The sequence below is a fragment of the Ammospiza nelsoni genome, chromosome Z (genome assembly GCF_027579445.1).
Source record: "Ammospiza nelsoni isolate bAmmNel1 chromosome Z, bAmmNel1.pri, whole genome shotgun sequence".
Lineage (NCBI taxonomy): Eukaryota > Metazoa > Chordata > Aves > Passeriformes > Passerellidae > Ammospiza > Ammospiza nelsoni.
This window is the reverse complement of record NC_080669.1, coordinates 87,229,078-87,249,044: the sequence shown is the minus strand read 5'-3', so window position 1 is coordinate 87,249,044 and position 19,967 is coordinate 87,229,078. Positions and strand designations below refer to the sequence as shown.

General features: G+C 44.0%; 1 protein-coding gene across 2 annotated transcripts in view; it reads left to right on the top strand.

The window, feature by feature from the left end:
* DYM (dymeclin) overlaps positions 1-19,344 on the top strand; it is a 210,015-nt gene extending 190,671 nt beyond the window's left edge. For both annotated transcript variants that reach the window (XM_059492245.1, XM_059492246.1), the window contains one exon: positions 16,836-19,344. In XM_059492245.1, the coding sequence (XP_059348228.1) occupies positions 16,836-16,985 (150 nt within the window). In that variant the 3' untranslated portion in view covers positions 16,986-19,344. The remainder of the gene's footprint in view (positions 1-16,835) is intronic.
* Positions 19,345-19,967: the final 623 nt, after the last annotated feature.

Genomic DNA, 19,967 nt, shown 5'->3' with positions numbered 1-19,967 from the left:
TTCTTTTTTTTTGCTCAGGATAAGGGTTAAAGTTTTAAATGAAAAGAAGGTAAATTCAGAGTAAGGTATAAGGAAGAAATTTTTTATAATGTAGGGAGGTAAAATACACATTGCCTGGGGAGGTGAAGGATGATCCATCCCTGACAGGGTCCAAGGCCAGTTGGATGGGGCTTAGAGCAACCTGGAACCTGTGTCCCTGCCCATGGCAGGAAGTGGCACTGAATAAGCTTTGAAGGTCCCTCCCACACCATTCTGGGATTCTATGACTCTATGAAATAATTATGTAATTCTTTATGCTACCTGTAGAGAGCAGAAAAATATTTCTGTAAGGGACACAAGGGAAGTCTACTGCAAAGATCTTCTCCTTCCTTGGACCTGAAGAATCTGGTGGCAGTCCACTGGTGACAGTCAGGGTGAGAGGGACCCTTTCAGCATCTTCAGCTCATACCCAGTGAAATGTGCTCCAGCTGGTTCTCAGCCATGAGGACACTATTGAGCTGTGATGAGCAGAAACTGTTAGGAGTGAAGTTTTGGAGGAGAATAATGTAACTTGTGACATTTTCTGTCATCCATGATGAGGAATGTATGACATTATATGGAAGAGCATCCCTGCACAAGACAGTAAATGGTGAGGGGCTGATGTTGGGTGCTCTGCAAGCTTTGTGGAGGAGAAGGGTCAGGAGATGACACACAAACTCCAGTCTACTAAAGGGAGTGTGGATTACCAAAAGAGATCAGTGAAATATTTCTTTATCCACAGCTGAACTCTGGCCTTTCATTGCAATGTGAAATAACCAGCAAGGTTAGCAATAAGTTCTGATTCAGAACTTATTCAGCTCTTCAGAGCTCTTCAGACACTCCATTGGCTGTCTGTGCATCTATTTTAAATTAATTGTGCAATTTAAAAATAAAGAACCAGTCCCAAAATTTAATTTTTCAGTGGCACTTAGAAAGATGGTGTAATTTAAACTAGAAGAAGAATGTTTTGACTAGATATTAGGAAAGAATTCTTGACTATGAGGGTGGTGAGTGCCTGACACAAGGTTTCCCAAAGAAGCTGTGGCTGCCCCTGGATCCCTAGAAATGTCCAAGGCCAGTCTGGACAGGGCTTGGAGCACCATGGGATAGTGGAAGGTGTCCCTGCCCAAGGCAGGGGGTTGGAATGCAATGGACTTTAAGGCCCCTTCGAATCAAACCATTCTACAATTCTCTCATTCTCTTACTTTGTGAGAAGGAAGGGCACAAGTAAGAGACTTTGAGCAGAAAAATTTAAGCTTTACACAGATTCTAACATGACACAGTCTGTCTTTGTGTATCTGTTGTTTGACACCATTAGATTGACTGATTTCATTGGTTTAAGGAAGCTGCTACAAGAAAGAGATACCAAGTGCAAGGCAGAAGGCAAGCTCTGGAGAAACAGGAGGATGGGAAAGCAGTGTGAGAGTTTCCAAGTTGCTCCCCATGGCAACAGAGCTCTGACCTGGGTAAACAACTCTCTGCACGTGTACGTTTTTCAAAGCTACTTCCATTCTGCTAACTGCTGGCCTGCCACATCATTTGAACTCTCTTAACCTTCAAGGGTGATCCCATTTTTTCTGAAAGAGAGCACAGAGGAGCTTCCCTGCCCAGAGCTGGAGAGCTTTGGCTTTGCAGGAGATTGGCAGAAGCCCCGCACTTATGAGCAGCCCAAAACTCCCTGTCCAACACATCTTACAGGAGGGCTTCCAGCCAGAGCCCAGCCCCTGCTCACTTCAGAGCTGTATAATTGCTCAAGCTAAATAACATTCCCCAAGTTTCCCTCCCTAGAAAGCCTCCCTATACTTTTATTACGTTTTTTGCTGTGACTAAATCTGCCTCACATGTGTTGTGCAGCCTCCCCTCGCTCCATTGCATATGTTGTGAGTCCAATGAAAAGCACAGTGCCAAAGGCACTGCATTCGCATGACGTGTTGTTTCCAAATATCTTGCAGCTTTGGTCAAAATAAAGTAAAATTACGCTGAAATGCCCTGACCCCTTTCTTCCCCTGCTCAGTTGAAAGCTATTTCCAACCTGTGTATTCCTTTTCTACTGCAAACCTTCACTGCAGGCAGAGTAGCTGAAAAGTATAAAAAGTTGCATTTAAAATGAATTTATTAATTTGTTTGATTAATAAAGTCCCACATTATCCCCCCTCCATCAAGAAAAAGAAGTATTCACCACTTTTTAAATAAAGCGTAATAAAGTGTTGTGTCAGAGGCCAAGAACTTTATCCCAAAAGGTGCAAAATTTAATGGGTTATGACAACTAAATACAAGATAAAGGGAGAAAAAAATCATGTAACTTCTAATTATACTCATCCAATTGCTCTTCCACTTATAAGGTTTAGCTGTCTTTTCTGAATTAGTCTTTTGAATTAAGTTTCCATAATATGTGGCAGATTGAGAAAAACAGTCCTCAGAAAATTTCTGCCCTGGATGACAGATGAACTAGATAATGGAGTATAATCTCTTCCATTTTCATGATTTTGACACGTTTTCACTTCTGTGTGTATGTTTAAATCAAGGAATCAAAATAAGTTTGAGTACAGAATATAAATCCCAGACAAAATTACAGCTTTCATTGCAATGTTGGGTTAAATGTAAACAGCAGGAATGTTACAGATATCTTCTAATTAAATGCATAAATCAGAGGAATGTCTTGAATGTTTACAGCAACTGCACCAAGAAGTGAGAATGAGGAAGAGATGTACTTTGTCAGCTGATGGCTGCGTCCCCTGCATTCCCATACAGAGTTTAATTTTGTCACAACCTTTGGTACAAGTTGCAAAGCTTCTCTCCAGTTGATTTACAGGCTGTTTGTTCCTGCTGAGGATGATTAGAGATGGAAATGGCTTTTTCCTAGCCAAGCAGGGGTTTCTCATATCTGTCATCATTGCTGAGGACTCTGGTGTTAGGATTTGGAGGGCAGCTGGTTTAGACCACCCTGCCTTTTTTGTCACTGTAGATGTTCTGGGGTATCAGATGATGGTATTGAATCTTAAATCCACATGGATTTAGGCTGGGTTTATGATAAGATTTTAATTCTAAACCCACAATCTGTTGAGCTCACAAACAAAGGCTGATTTTTCTTGACTGTGTCCTCATGTTGACTCTCTTGCCTTACAAATCCTACTATGCTCCCTTCTACCCAGGTTTTCTCCTTGTCCTTTAAGTTAGAAAAACCCTCTTAGACCAGCGAGTCAAACCATTCCCCAGCACTGCCAAGGCCACCCATGTCCCCCACAAATGCCACATCCACATGGCTTTTAAACTCCTCCAGGGATGGGGCAGCCACAGCTGCTCTGGACAACCTGTGCCAGGGCCTCACCACCCTCACAGCCGAAAATTTCTTCCTTATATCCCATCTAACCCTGTCCTCTGGCAGTTTAAAGCCATTGCTCTGATGTTTAAACTCTGGGGAGAGCAACCAACCTGTGGATTATGAGCTGGGGCTTGAGGGCAGTCAGTGTAGCAGTGGGGTGAGAATTTCCCATCTTGATGATGCTGTAGCAGCAGCATCCAAAGCTGCACGAGAGAGATTTCCCTTCCTTCACTGCAGCATGTGAGCTATCAAAAACCACAGCAAAGATGGTTTCTATAGATGGGAAGCCAGAGGCTGGATAGTGATGGGTAATTCGCTGAGGGAAGGTCCCTCGAGTCTATGGGAGACTGGCAGCTCCAAAACATGTAAGGAAATTTTGTGTTTGTGGAGTGGGAGGAGAGCACAGGCCTTCAACTTACACATTGTCCTTGGTGTGAGACCCATGAGATCCAAGTGGTGCCTGTAGTTCTGAGCAGAGTCAGGCAGCAAAACTTTACTTGAATTCCTGGTGCTTATCTGCCCCACCAGGACTTGCCAAGCTGCTGAGCTAAGGCCAGCAAGGCCTGATTGTTGTCACCAGGGTAAACAAACCTGGCTTGAATGCACAGGGAGGAAGGGGCAGATAGGTTCAATAACAGAGGAACATAGTAGCATTTATGAAAGAATTCCCCAGCCTGAGGTGGGGAGTTCTCTAGAAATGTTTGATTCATGTCCTAAAGACAGTCTTTACCAGGATAAGTCTTAATACAAAAGAAGTGTCAGTGAAGGCAAAAAATATGGAAATGCTACATCTAAAGCATAGTGAAAAAGAAAACAGAAATAATTTTAATTCATTATTGAAACAGCAACTCACTTGGGGCCCTTTTTCAGATTGAGGTGATTGTTTGCATTAGGGAAAAAAAAAGCAGTTTCACTATAGGAGAGTGCTACTTTTTAAACTGGTGGCTGCAGGATGACACCAAACATACAGATCCCTTTTGGTTGCAGTCAGCTCCTGTACTCAGACAGTCAAGGAGATTGCCCTTGAACCAGTTGGCCAGGTTCAAGATTTGCAAAGATGTCTTAACACTTTAAGGAATCCTTGTCCTGCTCATACTTAGCCTTTCTCCTTTCTACACACTGCTTGCTTCTATCATTTATAAAGACATGTCTTCAACCTAATTTGAAATTGCTATTGCAACCTACATTATTATAATGGAATATAGAATAAAATATAGCATAGAATGAGCAACCTAAAATTCCATTTAAGAAAAGGCGTCCTGGTTATTTGTTGAGGTCAACTTAACACAGCCCCCTCCCCTGATTTTGGTTTGTCTTCAAGGACTTTTGGCATTAAGGCAATTTTTTAAATAAAGCTGTGAAGTCCACATTCACAAAATTACCGTGCAAATGTACACATTTGGCACCAGCTCCTTGGCTGGCAGTCCTGGCAGAGATAAGGCTGCAGTCTGGCACTGTGTGCTATGGCTGGAAAGGTTTAACTGTCACTTGACATTTCACTCCTCAAGACAAATAAATGGGATTTCCTGCATGCAGCAGGGCAGCACTGCTCATCTCGCAGCACAGTCTGTCTTTTTGCAGAGGCTTGAAATTCTTAAGAAGGGAGTATGTCCACTGGGGTGTACATTTTCCAGTTTGGGGAGATTAGGGAGCCAAAGGTCTGCCGGCTCAATAGGGTGTTAGTCAGCACGTCCTGAGCTTCAGGCAGATAAGGGTCCACTTCCTAGGCTGCCCTGATCTAAGAGTTAACAGTTGGTGACAGCGAGTCTGTCTCTGTTCTTTAGTCATTGTTATAATTTTTTGTAATATTTACAGGCCTGGCTCTCTCAGATTAAAAAGTACAAAATCAAAAGGAGGTCTTCCTCCGTGGGCGCTGGGGGTGGGGGAGGATGTTTGGGCTTGGCACGCGGCTCCACCGCCGCGCTGGGTGGGAGGGACCGGAGCAGGATGTCGGCGCGGGCCTCAGCTCTGTGGCTGCTGTGAGGAAAACTCAAACCTCGTCTAGTGACCTTCAGGAGCCCTCTACACCAGGAAACATGCTGCGAATGTCAGCCCCCAGGATGCAAATCAAAGGTGTTAACCTCAGCTGGGAGAGTGGGCCTTGTCTCCCTGGTTGATGCACGAAGCCAAGGCCTAGGCAGCGCATCAACCCTTGTACAGTGATAACGGAGAGGAACAGGGTCCCAGTTGTCCAAAGGAATGTTCTTTTTGGCTTGGCGGGATGTTTTGGAGGCAGTGTTGAACTGATGTGTAGTGAAAGCATGTCTGGGACCTCATCACTGGAAAAGTATGCAAACTGAATCACTGTGCTCTTCTCCTGCCACCTTTTGTGTTGGGGGAATATGGTCTACACAAATAAATGAGAAAACAAAACAACTGTGACATGGTAGTAACTCTAGATTTGGGGTGAAAGAAACAGGCAGATGAAAACAGCATTTTGACCTCTCAATCCTTTTGGTTCTGCTGGATTATCCCAAGACTGTATTAGAGCAGAGAAAGGTCATATAGTAGTTTGCAAAAGGAAAAATCTTATAACTGTGAAATTAGTGGGGTTTATACTGTTATTGTGCTCCAGTCTCTTCCCAGCTCAGATGCTGAAGAGCAGAGAGAGGAGTGCTGGAAACTCCGTAGATGGGTCACAGTCTCCATCAGCAAGAGCAGTGTAGGACCAAGTCAGATGACAAATCTTCAGCTCCTTCTCCAGGGTGGAGGAAGAAAAACATAACCCTAGGCATGACAATCCTATGAAAAAAACAGAAAGTGGGAAAAAAGCTAAAAAAATATAAAAAGGGAGAAAAGGGTAGTATTACTGGGTCAGGATATGTACATTGTCCATACAGGGTTCCGGAGGTGCATCCCTCTGGCATCAAGGCAGAGTGCCAGAGTGATCAAGGCTTCTGTACCCTACCAAAACATGAAAGGGTGGGTCATGTTCTTAAAGTCCAGTAGTTTCCTTCACTGTCACATGCATATCCAGCACCTTCTGCTCGTTTTGTGCTGCTGATTGCATGGCACACACCATGGTGAGGGTTTTATTTGCACAGCAGTCGGATCTTTGGTGGGAGTAGGAGCCGGGCAGCAGGGAGAGGTTTATCTGGGGTTTGTTTCAGGACGGTGGGATGGTGCCGTAGCCTAGGTGGGGCAGCCATCCGTGATGTTATCTGGAGCACAAAGCATTTCCATGATAAACAACATTCCTTGTATTTTAGACTAGTCTGCTATCGAAGTCAAAACAACTGCTCTGGCTTAAACAGTAGCTCTCGCTGCTTGAAATGTAAAATACATAATTGGCTGTAAGATTTGTCTAGAGCAGATTCTCTGTGTCTTTTAATATATAGCTACACATATTAGTGTACATTCATTATTCAGCAGGGTTATTTTCTGTGAAGCTTCTGTCATTTGTGCACTTCATAGGCCCTTTTAAATCCTTTCCATTTAATGTTAAAAAAAGTTGTTATTGTTAAAAAAAGTTTAATAAATTATATCGATCAGACTAAAAGTGTGTAACTCACTTTTCAGAAAATAATTAGCAGATGGTTGTCTCTGACAGGAGAAGTGGAATATTGTTGGGCATTTATAATATTGGCTTTGTGTTTAAAAAAGGCTGATGAAGGGAATAAGGTCTGTCATTTTTATCCCAAAGTTAAAGCAGACTTTGTCCAGATACACAACTTAATTCTTCTCTACTGCCTTCACTTACAATATCTCCAAGAGGAGACTTTGCCTTTCCCAACCCTACCTCACCCTCCTTTGTGTTCTTCCACATTGTAGAAGAATAATAAAATAAAATAAACAAATTGCCTCGGAAGAATTATTTTGGTCTTTGGCAAGTCCTGAACCATAAAAAGCCTTTTCTTGTTTCATATAAGGGTTTCCCACTGACCAGGTGATACTGGGGCTCTGAGAGCACCATGAGCTTTTTCTGGAGGGAGCAGGCATCTTAGGATCTCACAGATCACAGAATCACAAAATCATTTGTGTTGGAAAAGTTCTCTAAGACCATCAAGTCCAACTATCCCCCCAGTACTGCCAAAACTACCATTGATCCACATCCCCAAGAGTGCATCCACACGGCTTTTAGATCCCTCCAGGGATGGTTATCTGCTCCAGGTCTGGTTGACTGCAGAACTGATCTTCCCCTGCCTTCTCTTGCTTCCTTGACTTTATAAATACATTTTCTGTCTTCTGCAGAGTGATCCAAACAGTACATGTGCATGTATGAACTCAGGACAACTTGAGCTTTTGCCCAATTTGAGATCTTCAAAGAGTTCTTCCTCATGAGATGTTCCCAGCTGATTTATTGCTGCCAATTTCTTAAACTTTACCTTCTGCACATTTGAAAAGTGGCAGAATTCATAGAATCGTAGAATCACTGAATGTTTTCAACTGGAAGGAACCTTAAAGCTCAATTTGTTCAAACCCCCTGCCATGCGCAGGGACACCTTCCAGGTTGCTCAAATCTCACTCATAAAATTCTGGAAAGAAAAAAATACAGCCTTGAATCAGCTTTGTTTGGCAAGTGAGTGATATTTTGGAGTTTGGAAAGTCTCATAAGGTGCAGGGTTTAGTTCTGAGAATTTGAAAATTAATGTATTTCTAAGCCCTTCTTTGAGGGTACTGCTAAGGCATTATGGTCTTAACTGTGAGTTGAGGTATCTAAAATCTAGTTCTAATCTTGTAACTTTTTGATAGTGGGTTTATAAGTCTTCTATATAAAGGTGTTAATGATGAGTGATTTCTAAACTCACTTCAGTTTTAACAAAAATGTTTGCTGAAAGCCTACTGTTTTTCGTGGTTGTGTAAAGCCTTGCACATTAATCTAGAGAAGAATGGCTTGCAGGCTGAAGCACAGGAAGCCAGGGCTTAAACTTATTTGCATCTTCCTTACCAGTGTTAAAAATAGGGACTGTTGTTATGAAATGTGCATTTTCTGCAAATCCCATGGTAGGAAAGGCTTATATGTCTGCTTCATATCCATAAAAGTTTTGTGAGTTGATAGACTCATCCCCATTTGTGCTTTGGTGCCCTTTAATGCCACTGAGAAATGGGTTCAGGGATTATTCAGTTTTTCAGATTTTAATTCCCTAAATTCAAAAACACACAAAGGATTTTACTTATTTGTCTGAGTGGTTGGTGTATGTACATAACAAGTGCTAGAGCGAGGTCAGGACCAGAACTGTTTCTGTCAATTGGGTCAGTAGCTTTGTTTCTTCCATGTGTTTAACTCTCTTCTTGGTTAGGTTTTTTTTTTTCCATGTTAAAAACATCCTTTGTTTGAATTGTTGTCATTTTGAGTTGTTCAGTTTTTGCTCAGACCTGTGTTCTTTCTTTTAAAAGGCCACTGTATTTTCTGAGAATTACCATTCTTTCAGGTTAAGCCCTGAAGTGAATGAAAGTTCTGGTTTTTGTTGATGGTACCTCATTTACACGTCCTGCCTTCATCCTCATGCTTCAAGTGTATTACATACATCAATCTCTTTCTTTTCTTTTTATTTGGTACAGCAAACATGCATTGTATTTTCTGCAGTGTTGGAAATGTCCTCATAGTGTTTCTGTTGTTTTCTGTCTCCACGGTCTGACAAGTCTGCCTCCTGGCTGTTGAGCAGTCCTCTAGGAAATGTTCTGGAAAGATCTGTGTCCATCTAGACAACATGGCATAGAGAACAATCCTGGCAGGGAAAGCAAATTATAGTTAGGGCTATAAATCCTTGAACTGTGACAATAAATGTCAGGATGCATAAAATGTACGTAGAGATTAATGATACTTAACCATGTGTGACACATAGGTTTGGTTCAGTCTTTCATCTTGGTTATCTTTTCCTCCCATTCCAAAATTTCTTCAGGTCGACACAGGATCTCTGAAGCTGAACAGAAACTCAAATCCTTCAAACTAAGGGATTAGTTTGAATTAGGGATAGAATCCTACAATAGTTTGGGTTGAAAGGAAGTTTAAAGCTCATTGCATCCCACCCCCTGCCATGGGCAGGGACACCTCCCACTGTCCCAGGCTGCTCCCAGCCCCATCCAGCCTGGCCTGGGGCACTGCCAGGGATCCAGGGGCAGCCACAGCTGCTCTGGGCACCCTGGGCCAGGGCCTGCCCACCCTCCCAGCCAGCAATTCCTAATCCCAATGTGCCAAAATCTGTGCCTGCCCTGTGGCAGTGGGAGCCATTGCCTGGGTGCTGTCCCTGCCTGCCTTGTCCCCAGGGGCTGTGCAGCTCTCCTGGAGCCCCTGGAGGCCCTGGCAGGGGCTCTGAGGTGTCCCTGGAGCTTCTCTGGTGCAGCTGAACAGCCCCAGCTCCCCCAGCCTGTCTTTATAGCTGCTGACCAGTGGTCCTGTTTGTTTTTGGTGCTGTCTGGAAGTAGCCCAGAGTCCAGGTGTTTCTGATGTGGAACCAAACAGATCCTGAAATACCAGATACCTGACCTTGTCCTAAGCTCAGATATATTCATTTATACAGAGCTTTTCGAATCTGTGCAGATAACAGCCTGGTATGAGGACAAAAATGGCACAGTTTGGGACTATTGACATTTATCAGCAAGTTTCCTTTCCTGGAAGGTAAAGAGACATGTGTATATGTGTTTGTGTCTCTGAATTTCTAGGACTTTAAAGTTCTCATTATTTGCTATTCTATTCCAGACAGAAAAGCAGTCTTCTTATGGTACCCTGCAAAGCTTTGTGCCCTGGCAGGTTTGCCACAAATATTTAACTCATTTAACTAATTGTGTTTTTACCAATAATTATCTAGGCAGAACTGTTTGATTGATTTTTCCCAAAATGACCTGGCTTCTCAGTACTCTATAAAAAAATTGGTAATTGCTGAACTCTGACCAGAGGCACGTCTGCTTCTCTGGCAGTAGTTCACATCCGACACTGAAAATTCACTGCTGAGCATTTGTTTTCCTGGAGCTGTGGTTGTACAAACCTTTACTCAAAGGGATCTGAAAACAGAAATCACATATCAATGAAACTTGCTGAAACAGTTCTCTCTCTGTAGATTAACTCCCCTACCCTCCTGGACCTGGAAGATGGTGACCCATTAGAATGTGGGTTACCTGTCTTACTGAATTTTGCTCCCTGGGAACAATGTTGTTGTCTACTACAGCTTGTGTAGTGGCTTAAACTTTAATCATTCTATTATTTTAAATAATACTGTATTTAATATATATTTATTAAATAATATGTAATATACTTATTATATTTAGCTTGTGCACAGATGGCTTTGAATCTCTTATTACCCTAAGTTTTATATTTTTTTCCACCTCCCTGCCATGCTCTGAGCCCCCATTTTCTTCACTGTCTTTCCGTTTGCACCTATTCCTTAGGCAGATCTCTGAACAAGATGTGTGGCTCACACTTAGTCTAGCACATTTCCTGTTTGCTTCCTTCATCTCCCCACCATCATCCTCTGTGCTGTGAGCCCGAGGAGGAGAAAAAGATGGTATCAGGCAGGTGTGGTGTAGCCCATACAGATACTTCACCAGAGCCACACACTTTCTGTCTGCAGTCAAAGAGAAGCACTACAGACACGAACAGAACCTGAGAAAGATGAAACAGCCTTAACACCCCACGAGAACTAAGCCATTGCAAAAATTCAATCTGTCAGTATCTTGGAGCGAGCACTGAGACATTTTCTTCCACGAATTGTGGTCTGTTAAAGAGCTCAAGTCCTTGTATTTATATAAAACTCAAATATATCAATGTTTCCATATGTACCTGTATATCCATACCATGAACAGTGTGCCAGGCATGATTGTTGTTGAGTTGTTGTCAAGATCCTTGGCCATTAATTTGACTTAGATTGGTATTTTGGGGACCAGATTTCCAAGTGGCATTGAGGACTTGGCAGTCAAATACAGGTGTCATTCCTCTGCCCAAAATCCTCACAGATTGCTATGTTTGGTGCAAGGCAGGTTTTAGGGGCGATTCTTGCTGGGGTAAATATTCATTATAGACCCTATAACAGAGGCTTGGTACAGTGCTGAACCTGAGCCCTCTTTTTTTCCTCTGCCATTTGATGTATTTTGCTAATGAGGTCCAATCCTACAGATGCTCTGCAGGCAATACTGCTATATTTAGCAGAAACCATATGAAACACATAATTTGCCATCAAGTCATTAGGTTACCAAACAGGATTCATGGTAAGCTTTTCAAACACAGAAAAATCCCATTTTCAGAAAGACTTTGAAGCTTTGAATTGATGTAAAGTTCACATGAATTTGACTCTCAAATGTGTAGACTCCTTTGAAAGCAGCACTTCTCTGCTCAAAGAGTCACCTGCTTTTGAAAATACTGACTCGTGCTTGATTGCTGTTTCAGAAACCAGAGTTTCCAATCAGAACTTGAGGAAAAGAGTGTTCTCCAGGTTTTTATTAATCCAGCTCTTTAATTTCTTTAGTTTCCACAGTGACTGCCCCATATCTTTGATGAATGCTGCTTTTCATCCAGCAGAACATCTAGATCAGGGAAGAAGCAAAGACATTGCTCTTAAAGCAGCTCCATCTGCCCTTGCCCGTGTTATCTGAGCGGAGATCATCCACTGACCTAACACTGTATCCTTAGAGCAGCTCTGAGGGTTCATTTGGAGGGAAGGGGATGTTTTATTTAATGTATGGCTCAAGCCTTATAGCTCAGATGCCGCTGAGCTGCCTGGAGCAGAGCCAGGTGCACTGGCCGTGATGTTCCCTTCCTCAACGTTAACTGAAAAAAACCCAAACCAAACCAGAAAAAAAAAAACCAACAAAACAAAAACCCAACAAAACTCCCCAATGTTGTTGAACTTCTGTGGTGGGGGAGTTACTGCACTGCAGTTCTGTGTCTGTTCATAGGACTTCCCGTGGTTTTTCATCTAATCATGTGATTGACAATGCAGACCGTCTGCAAAGTTCTCGGTCTGTCTCATTTGTACCCTTATCCCAACCACGAAATCTGACTTCTGCTTTGTCTGGCAGAAGAAAACAAGATAGGGTGATGTGGTGGGGTGATTCACTGGAGCTGATAAGTGGTGTCTGTATTTAAACTGTGCCGTCCAAACTGTAATGTTACCTCTGTCTCTCACGTTTTCAAGGACTTTCTCAGGCTGATTTATTTTAAACTATCTGGGGTTGTCTGTCCCTCTATGGGATGGCAAGAAATGCAAATAATGGGCTCCAATGGACCTGTTTATGTCAAGGCAAGGAGTTCAGTAATTTAGATAGTGAACATTGTTGTATATTGGATCAAAACAGGGTTTGGGTTGGGAGAGACTTTAAAGCTTATCTCATTCCACCCCCTGCCATGAACAGGGACACCTTCTGTCATCCCAGATTGCTCCAAGCCCCATCCAGCCTGGCCTGGGGCACTGCCAGGGATCCAGGGGCAGCCACAGCTGCTCTGGGCACCCTGGGCCAGGGCCTGCCCACCCTCCCAGCCAGCAATTCCTAATTCCCAATGTGCCAAAATCTGTGCCTGCCCTCTGGCCGTGGGAGCCATTGCCTGGGTGCTGTCCCTGCCTGCCTTGTCCCCAGGGGCTGTGCAGCTCTCCTGGAGCCCCTGCAGGCCCTGGCAGGGGCTCTGAGGTGTCCCTGGAGCTTCTCTGGTGCAGCTGAACAGCCCCAGCTGTGCCAGGCTGGCTCCAGAGCAGAGGGGCTCCATCTTTCCACACCATCCATCCAAACAAACAGGGCAGTGAAGGAAAAAAAAGGGATGATTCATCCCATGCCAAGGCTTTTCCTCTGTCATTAATATTGCCATTTAAGATGTCTTAGCATGGTCTCTCTTTGTAAGTGGTGCTGAAAATCTGGTTCATTGGAGTGTCACCAGCTAGGGTGCCACTGTCTTTCCAGAAGTAAGTTGAATACAACAGCAGCAAGGCAGAAGAAAATAGATTTGTGCACTGCAGGTTTGATGTGCCACTTTGGCAATTTTGTTAACTGTGATAAAGTGCTCACCACTGCTGGCTGGGTTATTTCTGGGCATGCCCTGAGACCCGTGTGCCCTGGTTGCTTTACAGTGTCACCTGCTGTGTGTCTGCAGCACACAGCCAGGGCCCAAGGCTCCTGATCACTCCTTTGAAGCAGGACATACAGGAGACAAATGGCACAAATTGGAGTTTAAACATTCCTTGGACTGTCACCTGAAAATCTTGAAAAGTTTTTTGAAAATCTTAAAGCTTTTTGGCATCAATCAGGCTTTCTACATTGTCTTTAAATCCTGCTGTTACAAATTGTTATAAAGTCATTCTCTTAAAGAAGGAACTTTTGATGATTTTGTTTGTTAACAAATTCTGTTTTCAGTGAACACTCTGTTAGTGAAACAGTGTGGGTAGTTTTTTTATCTCAACAGTGGATGGCTGACATGGTTAATCTTGCAAGTTACGTCATAGAATCATTGAGGTTGGAAAAGCCCTCTAAGATCATTGAGTTCAAACATTAACTCAGCAGGACTGTGCTCACTACTAAACCATATTCCCAAGTGCTGCATCCACACCCCAAAGATGCTGGTGCAGTTCTCTCTGTGCTGGACCTCTAGGATTTCTCATTTTAAATGAATTAGAAAACATAGCCAGCACACAGCTGTGGGTCATTGCAGTCATCTAAAGAATGTGGGTTTGAATTGCTGGCCTGGAATTCTAATTTTTCATGTCTCATCAGCAATGCATTGAGTTGTCCTGAGCTTGCTGTTCAGGTGGACCCTCAAAAATCCATCACTCCTAATGTTATCTACATTCTTTTTATATAGCCTCAATCAAAACTGTGTATAAGTAGTGGCAGTGTGTATTACTGCTCTCCTTAAAAATCTCATTCTCCTTGTCTGCATTTCCAAGACAACCCCGCAGGCAGTTCAAAGCACATGTTGAGTGTCAGAGAGTCCAGGCTGACTGCGCTGAGTTACACTCAGCCTTCAATCTGAAATTGATTATTAAATTGCTGTGGTGCGATTGCAATAAATGGCAACATCGATCAGCCTGAAGAGAGGCTGAATAATAAAATCAATGCATGGCTTATTGCCTGAAAATATGAATGCACCTGAGCCATTTTATGCTGCCCTTGCAGCCGAGAGATAATGGGATAGTAAGACCTGAGCATCTCAGATGCAGCTGTTGGAATTTCTGATGTAATTTTGCCTAGTGTTTTGAGGCTGAAGATGTTTTTTAAGCTGCACAAGAGCCCAAGAATGGTCCCAGGCTACTGCCATGAATGTTTGCAGAGCCAGTAGCTACATCTGTAACCTGAAGGTGAAAAAGAAGGTTGTGTTTAATTCAATTAAAATTAGAATCTTGAATGACTTTCCCCTCCTTCCCTCCCAGAAGGGCTACATGGGCTGCATCCCTGGTGAGAAGCGTGCCACCCCTGGGGTGAAGAGTGGCAGCTGAGTGAGACTTTTCTCTGGCTGGAAGTGCTGCCATGGTGTGATCGTGAGGTTGAGCCATTCATTCTGCTGATGCAGTGCTGAACAGAACGTGCTCCTGTCTGCCCTGACCACAAGCCAGGAAGTTTTGGAAGGAAGTGGGGAAGATTACACTGAGGATAAGAAGACTAGAATGTCAGGGCTTTTTTAAGCAAAATAAATACTAATGAAAATATACATGAGGGCTTGGTTGGGGGGGTGATAGAGGGGGAAGACAGGGACAACTTCAGAACTGGGAGCTGAGTTGGGAAGGGATAGGAATGTCAATGAAAAGGAGGATCTCACAAGGCTGGTGAGAAAAGAAAGGTTAGGTGAGTACAAAAGAGAAAAGTATGCTAAAGAGAGAGGATGAGGATGCAGTGGAAAGGAGTTGGCGTGGCAGTAGGCTGGGAGATTGGAAGTGAGAGGTGGGGGGTGAGTAGGGGTCTAAATTACGTAAGAGTGAAAAAACCAAAGTGATGCAGAAGATTGAACAGGCTGGTCAAAACAGACTTGGAGAGGAGAGGTTGTAGAGAGGTGGTGGAAAGTGGTTTAGACGCACAGAACGGCTGTGGGAGAGTTCTCTACCACAAACTGCATGTCTGGCACAGGAAATTAAACTTGCTGATGTACCTTTGAGATTCTGGGCTTTGAACTCAACAGGGGTTAGATGCAGAGGAGCCTTTAACAGCCCTACCTTTAGCTGCCTCACTTCCTTGAACAGAGATAATGCAGAATCCTTTAGGTTGGAAAAGCTTCCAAGATCTTGGAGTTCAGCCGCTCTCCCAGCAGTGCCAAGGCCACCACCAACCCATGTCCCAGGTGCCACATCCACATATTTCTACAACTTTTCTACAAGTTGTACGCGTTTTCTGAATCCAAGAGTACAAATAACATGGGAGCATTGAAGTTAAATACCTAACCTTGAAAACCAAGTGTCCAAGAAATGCCCCCTCAAAGGAGACTGATCCAGCCAGAATTCTTGTACCCTAAAGGCAAGGAAACAGGACACTGAGCTCAAGAAATAGGGTAGGGAATCCCTTCATTATTAATGGGCAAAGAGGCTCCTTAGCCATTGCTGTGCTTGTTCTGATCATGTCACACGGAGGAGTTTATTCTTAGTCTTAGCCACAGCCTTATAAATAATAAAATGGGTCATGTTTTATCTTACCCTAGTGATCATTGCAATGCGGCTTTTGCCTGAGACTCTGCCAAGCTCAGACACAGGCAACATTTAGAAGTGGATAAAGTGAAGAGCACAATGCAAAAGTAGACTCAGCTCTTTCCAAAATACACACTTACCAAGAGTGAACCTGGTGGGTTTGCAGTGTGCACTGCTTTGGGAGGGGAAAAAATGAGAAAAATGGGAACTTGAGGTTGCAGTGTCTGTCTCTTCTCTCTGTTGACTGGCACAGACCCAGAGAGAATGGCTGGAGCTCTGCCAGGGAGGTTTAGGTTGGATCTCAGGGAAAGGCTCTTCCCCAGAGGGTGCTGGCACTGCCCAGGCTCCCCAGGGATGGGCACAGCCCCGAGGCTGCCAGAGCTCCAGGAGCCTTTGGACAGCGCTGCCAGGGATGCCCAGGGTGGGATTGCTGGGGGTCTGTGCAGGGGTAGGAGCTGGGCTGGGTGATCCTGGTGGGTCCCTTCCAGCTTGGGATATTCTGTGATCCTATGATACCATAAACTGCATTTATGCTTTCAGCCTTTTCAGAGGATTTTCCTGCTAAGGAGCCAAGTACAATTAATGGCAAAATTTTTTTTAAGGGAAAATGCAGTAAATATGTTTGTACTTGCACAAGCAAGAAGGCTTTTGAGGGGCTGCTAAAAATGAGTTTTCCTTGAGACCTTTGTGTTTTGTAGAGGATTCACGTGTTTAGTCTGTTAACAGGCAAATGGATTGTGACCAATGGTAAAAGGCTTGAATACAATATGCTAATGTAGCATTTAATTCAAAGAAGAAATTATAAATGTTCTTTTTATCCTATAAATATTTTCCTTGGGTTCTAATGGTTTAGTTCCTTCCCTTATTTTTTTCACCAAACCTCTTTCTTCAGTGTTTATGTGGGCTGTGTGTTTGTAAGCAGACATGCAAACCTTCCCTCACTGGACTCTGGCTTCTTGTTGCAGAAGTTCCCCGAGCTGAAGTTTAAGTACGTGGAGGAGGAGCAGCCTGAGGAGTTCTTCATCCCCTACGTGTGGTCCCTGGTGTACAACTCTGCCGTGGCCCTGTACTGGAACCCCCGTGACATCCAGCTCTTCACCATGGACTCGGGCTGAGGGACACCCGGCCAGGCCAGCCCCGCTCCATCCTACGGGAATTGAACCTCTGCATCCCTTCCAACCTGACCCCTCCAGCTGCCCCCGTGACCCCAGAGCCAGTGTCCAGCCCGGCCTCACGCTGGGACAGACTGCTGTGGGGCACTGATGGCTTGTAGGCAACCTTGTGTTTATAGTCCGTAACCTAGAGCTTGTTTGATGAAAATGAGGCCTTACACATGGGGTATGATGTTACTACCAACCACAAACCTGATCGTCCTTTTAACTTAACAGGCTACATGAGATTGCAGGCTTTGATTTGGAAGCAGTATTTGTATTTTTGGCTCTTTGGAGCGGGCAGCTTCCTTGGGTCAAGCTTTTTATGGTCTCTTGGATGCTGCCGTGGGTTGCTCGTTACCTAATCCTTGTTTCCACTCACAGCCCTTCGTTTCTGTGGCACTGTCAAGGCTGCAGCCCTTAAATTGCTGTCTACGCTGTCATCAGAGGGAACTAAGCAAGCAGCATCTTAATCAGGTTAGCTCCCAGGCAGATTCAAAACACTTGATTTAGATGTTTGTGGGAGGATTTTCAATAGCAAGTCTTCTGTTGTTGTTGTTGTTTGACTGACAAATACTCTCCAGAGGGCAAGAAACACCTGCTTTTGGAGTCAAGTCCCTTACAGACTTGTTTTTCTGTGCTCCTGTGCAAAATTGTTCCTGGAAATTGAGCGTGTAAGGGAAGAGGGGAAAAAAAGTCCAAAGAAAATAATTACAAGATTGTAAAATAGACCAGTGTCCTGTAAATCTGTGCTTAATGGTGACAGTGTGTTTTGGGGATCCTTGACGAAGCTCTGTGTTGAAAACCTCCTCTTGGCTTTTAAAGTTTTATGGCAGAAGTATAAATTTATCTGAATGTAGAATACTACTCTCTTTTTTGGTTGTTTTCAAGTGTCCTTTCCTGATATACCTGTTCCAGCAGTGGGAAAAGCAAAAGAAGTGGTGTGATTTTGAAAGAAATTTCATTTTTCAAAGTGGGGATTGTATTTTGGGGATGCCTGTTGCACACACGTGCACCCACTCTCCTCGTCCCACGTGCTGCTGTGTGGGGGACTGTCAGCAGTGCATTGCATGCCAAAACTTCAATTTCAAGGAATTAGTTCTTGAAGATGCGTGGCAACCCTCTGTATTCACTGCCTGCTCCAGCATGTTCTGTTTGTTGACCTGAGGAATCGGGTGCGTTTGCTTTCAGAAAGTCCTTTGAATGGCTTTAAATAGAATTTCTTGCACCGTTTCATCCCTCTGAAGGATGTGCTAAGATTGTACTTCCCTTTTATCTGCTTATTTAGAGACAGAAGTCCATTTGAGTCCTACACAAATGGAAATGCTGGCTATAAAAAAAAAAAAAAAAAAAAAAAAAAAAAAAACGCTTTCCAAATTTATTTAAATATAGCTGCAAAGGGATATATAGAGCCCACGAGCATTTAGGGCTTTGAAATGGCAGAAGCTTTTGAGAAAAGATGATGGTAAGACTGGAGATGCAGTGTTTTCTTAGGCAAATAGGAGAAATTAATGAACCATGACTGAGCTGCACATAAGTTGATCTCTATTTTGGATTTATTCTGTTTTGTTTTGGTCTTTGAGCAAACGTCAAAAGGGGATAACTATTCTTGGTTACTGTAGTGATTTGCAATTTTGTCTTTATTAAAAGACTAAGAGTGTTTGTGAGTCAACAGGGCTGCCCAGATTTGGAAAGGTCAGTCTGAAGATGCACTTTTAAACCGTGGGTTCTAAAGCTGCTGGGCTGGCTCGATGTTCATCTGTTTTAAACACTCCGGGCTGAGCAGCACCAGAGAGGCCCTGCCAGGGCAGACGCTGCTCAGCCAGGTGTCAGACTGCAGAAAACCTGATTTATCTGTGAAAGGGCTTTTTGCAAGAGAGGAGCAGATAAAGCAGCAGTCTGATAGAAAAGGTCCAGCAGCTGCTGAACCATCATCGGCGTCGCACAGAAAATTCTCTCTCGCTGTCCTCCCGTTGTGGTGACACTGAGGTGCAGAGGGTTTGTTCTGATGGCGTCATTTCCTTGTGTGTGTCATGAAATGCCCTGCTCCTGGGTCCCAGCTGGTTTGGAACAGCTGGAGTTACCACCTAAAGCCAAAACAGCAAGACCAAGACCAAGATTTGGGCAGAAAATCATGCTGGTCCCATTGGCTCGCTCTCCCAAGAGCTCGAGTGTGACGTGGGCCTGGCAGTGTCCTGACATCTGCAGTCTGGTATGGTCACAAATACTCTGTTTTTCCTTCACCTTAGGGATCCTTTTCATTACTTTGTGTGGAAGATTTATTATGCATAATTACAAAAATAAAAAAAGATGAAACAGTCAATACAGGGTGGTGTGTTTTATGTCACGGGTCTTGACGTGATCATCAGGCCCAACCTGATCAAGGTATTATAATGTCCTCCATGATGTGCAATTAAGAAGAGTGTAAATTTATTTGTCGTATAATGTAGAGGAAGGAACATGTCATGCTGCAGTGTCACATGGAATGTCACCTCTTGCCAGCTCAGCTTTAAAGGTCACAGCAGCCATGGCCTGGAAAGGCACTGGGAATGCACAGCCATGGGGGGAAGCAGAGAGGGGACAGGGTTGTCCACACAAGACCAGACCTGATGTGTTCTGCAGCCTCACATTCCCTTTTCTGTCCATTTCAGCTGATGGTGTCTCTGGTTTTGGGGTGTAGGGTGGGTGTTGCACCAAGACCTTCTTCTGACCACACTCAAATTTGGGGTGCCCTAACTGTGGCCTTCCAGTACATGCATGTACTGACAGGAGAGCTGGAGAGGGACTTTGGGAGGAGGCCTGGAAGGACAGAAAAAGAGGGAATGGCTTCTGACTGCCAGAGGGCAGGGACGGATGGGATGGATGGGATATTGGGAATTAGGAATTGCTGGCTGGGAGGGTGGGCAGGCCCTGGCCCAGGGTGCCCAGAGCAGCTGTGGCTGCCCC